Source organism: Meles meles, chromosome 14, assembly GCF_922984935.1.
Source record: "Meles meles chromosome 14, mMelMel3.1 paternal haplotype, whole genome shotgun sequence".
NCBI lineage: Eukaryota > Metazoa > Chordata > Mammalia > Carnivora > Mustelidae > Meles > Meles meles.
The window spans coordinates 25,922,382-25,931,022 of NC_060079.1; the positions used below are offsets into that span (position 1 = coordinate 25,922,382).

At 41.5% G+C, this 8,641-nt stretch overlaps 1 protein-coding gene across 1 annotated transcript in view; it reads right to left on the reverse strand.

Moving 5' to 3' along the window:
• The window catches only part of ITM2B (integral membrane protein 2B), a 28,371-nt gene extending 20,960 nt beyond the window's left edge, over positions 1-7,411 (reverse strand). Inside the window, exon 1 of the mRNA XM_045978128.1 lies at positions 7,067-7,411. Coding sequence (XP_045834084.1) covers positions 7,067-7,183 — 117 coding nt within the window. The 5' untranslated portion in view covers positions 7,184-7,411. The remainder of the gene's footprint in view (positions 1-7,066) is intronic.
• Between the last annotated feature and the right edge of the window lie 1,230 nt (positions 7,412-8,641).

An 8,641-nucleotide genomic window follows, 5' to 3' on the forward strand; every position in this document is an offset into this window, starting at 1 on the left:
TTAGGACAAAAGGGAGAAGTTGGTTGATTTTCTTCCCCAAGCATTTAAAAATGTAAAAATAATTCTTAGCTCATGGTCCATACAAAAACAGGCAGCATGCCACGCTTGGGCACACGCACCATCATTTGCCAGCCAGGCTCTCTACTGTAAAGAAGACTAAAACAAGTGGCCCACGTCAAACTGTCAGTATTTTTGCTTTGCTTGAAATTTTTACATATATTAATGCTTAAATGTGAAAAATCATCCTGATTCTAGCTTGCCTTTAAAGACTGGAGAACCAAACAACATTTGACCCCCCCCTTTTTTTTAATGAAAATGAAGAATATTCTAAACTGTTTTAATAGGTAAAAAGCCCAACTTCACTAATTCTGCTTGGGGCCAGGAGGCACTGAGTTTGTGATCTCCGTGTCTAACACTGCCCTGGCTAACACTGATGACTTGCTTGGGAAATGTGTGTCCTAGCGCTAGGAAGAAAGCAAGGAAAAAAATGCATTGAAGGAGAAAGCTATAAATGGAAAGATAAAAACTGACAGAGAAGTGTATATAGCAGAACAAAAATACTACAAAGGTTGGCTGAGAAAATGAATTTTAAGAAATGCAGACGCGGGGCACCTGGGCGGCTCAGTGGGTTAAAGCCTCTGCCTTCCGCTCAGGTCATGATCCCAGGGTCCTGGGATGGAGCCCCGCATCTGGCTCTCTGCTCAGTAGGGAGACTGCTCCCCCCACCCCCACCCCCACCCCCGCCTGCCTCTCTGCCTACTTGTGATCCCTGTCAAATAAATAAATAAAATCTTTTAAAAAAAAAAAAGAAAGAAAAAGAAAATGCAGACGCATGGGGCACCTGGGTTGCTCAGTTGTGAAGGCTCAGCCAGGATCCTAGAATCCTGGGATCTAGCCCCACATTGGGCTCCCTGCTCAGCAGGAAGCCTGTTTCTCCCTCTTCCACACACCCCCTACCCCTGTTTGCTTTCCTTCTCTTGCTGTGTCTCTCTCTGTCGAATGAATAAATAAAATCTTAAAAAAAAAAAAAATGCGATGCAGACACACTGATTCTGGAAATAATTTTTCCCAGCACTAAAGCTGGGTCTTCTTTTGGATGCTGCAGTGATCCAAGTCGTTACTTAACAATGAACCTTACCTTTTTGGTTTTTTAATCTTAATTTTAAACATGATAATCATATTTAAAGCAGAGAAAACAATTCAAGATTTAAGCTTTACTCTTAATACATTCTGCAACACAAATTTTTAAAAATAATTTTGGCATTAAAACAAACCTTCAAAGATACAAAAACCCATCAAAACTTAAATTTCTTAAATTATGAAATTCAACTCTGTCAACAAGTTTATGCAAATATTTTAAAATTTCTGAGTATTGCATATTGAACACCGTAATTAGTGTCCATTTCCCAAATAAGCTCCCTAGATATTTAACTCAAATATGATCAGTATTTATAAATTGGGCAAATTTTACCTCAACATTAATTTCTATTTGGATATATATACACATTTACATACAATTACTGCTGGAAAATGATTAATACTAAAAGATAAAATATTAAATTAAAAATCAGACTACCCCTATCATAAAAATAATTTCTTCATTTCTGTAACTCAAGATTAAAATTCTTCTACTTAAGAATAAAGTCTATGTTCATTCTTACTTGATTTTCCCCCAATGGTAAAATTACAGAAATACTTCATAAAGTTCTTTCTTCCCTTCAAATTGATTAAAGAGTTTTGTTTTTTTTTTAAAGATTTATTTATTTGACAGATAGAGATTACAAGTAGGCAGAGAGAGAGAGGAGGAAGCAGGCTCCCAGCCAAGCAGAGAGCCCGATGCGGGGCTCGATCCCAGGACCCTGGGATCATGACCTGAGCTGAAGGCAGAGGCTTTAACCCACTGAGCCACCCAGGCGCCCCTGATTAAAGAGTTTTAAAGAAACCTTCAATTGTTGAAAATTATTTGTTCGTTCAATTGTTGGTAACACATAAAAAGAGAATTGTATTACAGCTGTCTTTAAAGCTATTAAGATGTATCATAAATACCAATTAGAGGGGATAATCACAATTAAATGATTTTTAAATAATGTTCTTAGATCATATCTGTAATAAAATTTCTAATTTTCAACTTTCAGCCATCTCCCTTGTAAGAACATTCACTGCCAAGGTTTGTGCAAAGAAAATAAGACTGCCAGAAAATAACTTCATACACAAGCTTCTTAAAAAACTAGTGCCAGTGTTAATATTTTCTACATCCTTTGGACAAAAACCACCTCATTGAGAAATTCCAAACTGTCAAATCCTTTATTTTAACAGGCTGTAGTTATTACTGAAAAAACTCTTTGGTGGCCAAGTACTCAACTCCTTCAGTCTAAGTTCTAACAAAAATTGCCAAGTTTACCTAAAAGTTTAGGAGGATGAATTCATCAATATTGTATTTGAAAAGACAAATGTTTTCTGGATTTTCTTCTGACACTATGATATGCAAAGCAGTCCAGCTACTTGGACTGTGTTCAGAAAGTATTCAGAAAGTTATGAGTTCAGAAAGTATTTCTTTTTGGAAAAAGAAAATGCATTTTAAATACACACCCTAGATACTTAAATTATGACAGAACTAAAGAAGTAAAACGTCCCAGAATTACTACTTATTACATTTTTTTGACAAACATTTAAAGCAAGTTTTAGTAATACATAATGAAAACTTTGTAAGTTAAATACTGAATCAGCTTAAATAAGCCTGTGCCATGTGTTCTAAGAGATACTTCTGGGTAAAAAAGATACTTTCACCTACTTAAACCTCTTACACAGCAGAGCTGAATGCCACAACGTCTCAGGGGCTTATCATTTTACTGATAACATACTTGCTTCTGTTTAGTCCACACAAAATATGTTTTAAGATGACACTGTGAATGAAGCCCCAGGCAGGTAACTTGTCCTCCAAATGTGCCAATACACAACCTCGTCCAACCTTTGTCCACCCTCTGCAGCAGCAGCAGCACCCCCCACCACAGGCACGTCTGGGGGGGCATGGGGGACAGGACACGGGACAAGAACGCGTCCTGCCAAGTCACATCCTAAGCCCCCCCACCGAGGGGGGGGACGTGGGGGAGGGGTAATTAATTTATCTCCCAGTACTAAACCCTCACACTTCAGCTACCAATACCCTCACCGAGAACCAAAATGTAATGACTGTTAAGTTTTTACTGGCTACTGCTTACAAACACTAAATTACACAACTAGGTAATAATATGTACTTTCTTCAAAAAGAACCAAGCTCCCAAATCCCCCTCTAAAGGTCAACACATTTCAATAAACGTCATCGTATATTTTGTTTCTCCTATCCCCAGAAACCCCCCCCACCAAAAAAAAATCACCCCACCAACACCAAAAAAGTTGAATTACTAAACCCATCAGTCCTATTTATGCATACAGGAAATACCAGAAACTACAAAGAACTAGGGTCCAAAGAGCCGTGTTGTAATGGGTAACTCAGAACTTAACCGGGTTAGTAGTCTTGCACTTTTCTCTCCCACTTCCATCCTGCCCCATCGTCTCTCCTACACAAGCACTTTCCTTTTCTTTTCTCTCCCTTTGAGGTCTACAACTATAATACAGGGTAGAGGAGGGGCAATACTATTTTTCCAGCAGTACAATTTGCAGGGATATCTGTGAAGCAAATTTAAGCTGAGTCCTGATATTGGGAAGGTGTTTCACAATTAGGCATTACGCACACACACACAAAAGTGTTAACAACTACTGCTCTAAAGTGAAGTAACCCACAATAAAAATTTGGTTTATTACATAATACCCTGGGTCCATTTCTTTTCTCTTTGACCCACTGCTCTTAATACGAGAAGCAATGTAACATGCTAAACATGGGGAAGAAAGGGAATGGTCTGGTTAGGATGAAGAGGTGGTTGTTACTTTTCACAAAACAATTTAATTCCTGCCAAATTTAATTATGTAATCCTCACATCTTCAAAGAATTTTAAAACTGGAAGAGTCCTTACAGACCCTCTCGTTTTCACAGATAACGAAAACTAAAAACTTAAGCCCAAGATCAAGCAGTTATGTAATGACAAAACTGGGACTTCTGAGTTCATTAGGTATTTTCTTTGATATTTGCACATACATAACAGTCTTCCAAAGATCAAAGTTACAGACCAACTATCAATGAACTGCTGCCTGTAACATAAAACACACATATAATTTAAAATTACCCTGTTACAAAAAACAGAGGTCATACTCTTTGCTATTTCTGTATCTCTGAGCTTTGTGTCAGTTGGGACAGGCAGAGGTGAAAAATTAAGGGGAAAATGTAGGAAAAGAATAGTAAATAGCAAGCTAGTTGAGATCATCAACAGACATGACTGTTGGAGTTCAGAGCTACTGAAAGACAAGAATGAAAAAAGGGCAATGGCACTGCTTTCAGAGGGTCCTCAACCTGTAACAAGAAAAGAGCTAAAGAAATAACAAGGGACAGGAGCAAAATTAAATTACTGGAATGTGTGTTACATAAGACAGCTGACTGGAGTGATCAGAATTTTTGGTGGCAGAGAGACACCAGAATTCTTTGGTAGATTCTAAGGTAGCAGAATCTGCCTTTCTAAACTAGAATTCAAGATAACACCAGGGCAGGTGGCCATGGAGTGTACACCTTGAGAAACAAACACCATTTGGATATTGTGGTCTAGAAGGATTTAAAGGTACTAAAAATTTCTTCTTCAGGAGTTCTGGTCCATAACCAGCTTTATTTGATTCTCTCTACCAACCAGGCAGGCAAGGATATGCCCCAAGCCAACAGGAAGGCTGATTCTGTGCCGAATCCAGGCAGTCAAATTCCGTGGTTACCATAAAGTCACCCCAAGAAGCTAGAGCACATTATGTAATCACAGTCGAAGTGCAAGATGAAAAGATCAGAAGTTCTTTCACAATGTCTGTTATTAAGCTAAGTCTTCATTTACCGTTAAGTGACTGATTATTAGGATTCTACTTTTAATGTAGAGCAATATTTTGTCACTTAGGGAAGAAAAGAAGTCTTTGAGCTTATAGCTAGAAAAAGAATTAGTCTTTTTTTTTTAAATCTGCCTATTCATCCATGATTGCTGCGTGGTTACAAAGGAATACTCTGGACCTCACAGCTTAGTTGCAGTATTTTTATCTGGATATGGGATCTAAGAAAATAGGAACAGAAAATGCAGAGCTACAAATGGTTACTTTTTCACAGCAGCTGTGACCACAAAATTTGAGTATGGTGAAACTGTGAGAAATTCTGAGTCTGAAAATGGGGTTATGTTTCAGGAATGACAGAAAATGTCTAAAGTCAGATTTACAGCTACCTAGCAAATTAATTCTGACTTTTATCCAGAGTTCCAAATCTCCTTCAATACAGATCAAGAGAAAAGCTCTCCGAAGTGACATCATCTGATGCTTTCTCCCTCTCTCCTTTTCTAAAAGGAAGGAATTATATTTACAGGATTTTTAAGAGATACATACTAGGATTAAAATCTCTATATGTATCTGAGATTGTTATGACAGGGCACTTGACAATCTATTTTAAGTACAATGAATGCTAGATAAACAGAGCTAAGATAATAATTGGCTACTGTAATTATCCTCTGTGCATTCCAAACATTTTCTTTTAAGACCAAGACTGTTTGCAATGGATTCAGAAAAACAACAGCAATATCAAAACTCTTAATCCTTTTAGGGAATCAGTTCCCCGTTTGTATTTCAAGGCAAGGCAGTCATTGAAAAATCAAATCCTGACGTTTTTGTTTTTAACTAGAAATTTTCCAAAAAATAAGTACAGGCATGTCCCCATTAACAATACAATCTCAAATTTTTTGACAGTATATTAGTGCCATATTTTTCAACAGTAATTTTCATTACATCATATTAAAAAACACTTATTACTCACACCTGCACACAACCATTGCATTTTTTGAAATTAAAACTAAGTTTACCCTACTGATAACAGGTCCTGAAAAATGCTAAGGAAAAAGGAAGTTGAGCAACATAAATAAACTTCTACAGTTAATTTTTACAGGACTGAATGTTTGCAGCCTAAAGATCATCTCGTAGAGAACAGGCTATGAGGCTTTCCTTTTTAACTTGAGACAATTACAATTATATATCCTAAATGTATTATTACTGTAATCCGCTAGAAGTTGGCACAATTATAGTTCCACTCCTGATTTTTAATTAGGACTAAAAAGAGGGATTTTTAAAAATAAAGGAGAATTTTATAAGGGACGTGAACCAGTTTCTCCCGTTTAGTTTCACTTAGTGTTAAGGGATCCTTATAAATATGCTTATGTAATTTAAAAGCCAGTCGTGGGTTTTACAGTAACATCTACACAGTAATTACTGATCCTTACCAGGAATATTTGTTTTAATTATAAACATCAACAGCCAAAGCCTATTCTGAACAGATCTTCACCTCACTCTCTCCCCTCAACCGCTCCTCAGCCCCCTCTCCAGACCCCAATGTGAAGTTCACCTGCCAATACCCAAAGGCCGTGGAAAAGGAGGTAACGAAAAAAATGCTTTTAAAATTAAGAGGCTTACAGCAGCTGGACTTAATCCAAGTGCTGTTCAGCCTAGAAACGAAAGTAGGAAGCAACCGAGGTTTAGGCTTGGAATGATGTCAGCCATTTTAGGAACATTATTTATACTGGGAGGAAGTGCCAAACTCTGTTGTTGTTTTTGTTGTTTTGCATGTCGCCGCCGGCCTCCAGGTAGCACGAACCCAGTCCAGAACCCAAGCACGTTCCCCCGACTGCACAACGACCGTGAACTCGGCCCAAATTCTTCGATCCCTCTCTCCAGGCCTCCCAAGCCCCCGATGCCGTGTTAGGCTCCACTTCCTGCACACGCACTTTCTTACAAAGGAGAAGCTGCGGCCGGACAAGAAAAGGGAGCAGCGCCAGATGGAGAGCCCGGCTCCCCCGCGGACCCTCGCCAGTGGCCCGCGCCTCCTCCGCGCGCAGAGCCGCCCCCGGTCCCGCGCAGCCCTGCCGGCCGGGCCGACCGCCCACTCCCCCGACCTCCCCGGCCCGCGGACCTTGCAGTCCACCGCGACGGCATCGGGGGGGATGATGAGTGCCTCCTCGCCGCACTTGGGCTCGTCCTTCTTGGCCTCCTTCTGGGCCAGAGCCGAGTTGAACGTCACCTTCACCATGGCGCGGCCTGGGGCGCCCTCGGGGGGGCGGCGGCGGGCTGGAAGCGGGGGTTGCGGGCTCCTGGCTGCGGGTGCAGCCTCCTCGGCCGGGCTCCGGGCGCGGCTCAGCTACGGCTGAGGACGGGAGAGCAGCTCCACGGCGGCTGAGGCGGCTACTGCGGCACCGCTCCCGCAGCCTCGCAGCTCCCGGGCCAGGGCGGAGGCGGCTCGCACCCCCGGGGGCGGGGCGGAGCGGGGAGGACAGAAGGGGCGGGGCTGGAGGCGGGCAGGGGGGCGGGGCCGGGCGCCGCGCCAGACTCTGCCCCCGCCCCAGGTCCCACGCAGCACCGAGCCGGGGCGGGACGGGCGTTTCTTGGGTGAGCGCCTGGATTTTCCGGTTCTGAGTTCGTTTCCACAGTTTAACCTCGGGGCTCAATGTTGCAGGTTTGTAACAAAATCGGGTGAACTTTCCTGGGCACAGCGGATTAGGCCGTCCCTTTCCTGCTTGCTGCCCCCACCGCAAGTCTAAAGACTGGAACTTTTGGGCGTCCACACCTCCATTTCCTCTGTATAATAGAACCGACCCAGTGGAGCGCAGGAATGTTTAACACACTCTACCCTTGTGAACCGACTTCTTTTATCTTCCTAGGACCTCACCCAAGGGCGTTACCTCACGCAGACCTGCCTTGTCTTCTCTCTCTCCCTCCCCTGCCTACTCCCAGAGCAATTTGGAGGAATGCTGTTAGCAGATTCGTATTTCGTACATCTGACATTCCTAAAACAAAATGTTCCACCCTTGTGCAGATCTGAACAAAACCCACGTGCACACCGGGCTGACTTGTGATTCAAAATCAAGGTACTCCACGATGAATCTTAAGTAGTTTTCTGCAAAATTAAAAGAATATATATATACACACACATATATAAAGAATATATAAAAGAATATATATATATGATAAAGCAAAATTACATTTTGAAAAGATTTTACTTATAACCAATGTGAGAAAGGATACTGGCCTGCACTGTTACTGGGTTAATGATTGCGTGACCCTTTGGACAAATGGTTGATCTTGTACCCTTCTCCCACCCCACTCTGTCCTGGTTCAACCTGAGATGTGGGTATGCTCTAGAAATGTTTCAGCTGTGTCAACTCTGACCTCGGTCAACTGTGAAGGAAGTAGTTTGAGGCTGAGCTCCTTGGAAATGTGGCTCTGCTCAAGGAGGAGGTTAGGTCTCAGATTCTATAGAATCAGATATAAAATCCTATAACTTGAACTATAAATAGTTCAAGATCTTCGTATCTTTCAGATTGTATGTTTCCAAAGATATACTGGACTGAGAGAGGAACCCAAACCAGAACTTAACTTTGCTTAGGCATTCTGAAATTTCAGTGAAAATTAAGTGTTTAGTAGAGAATGGCAAAAATTGAATTCCAGGTCTGGTGAGTTCTGACCCTAGCCAACCATATGTCTTGTGGCA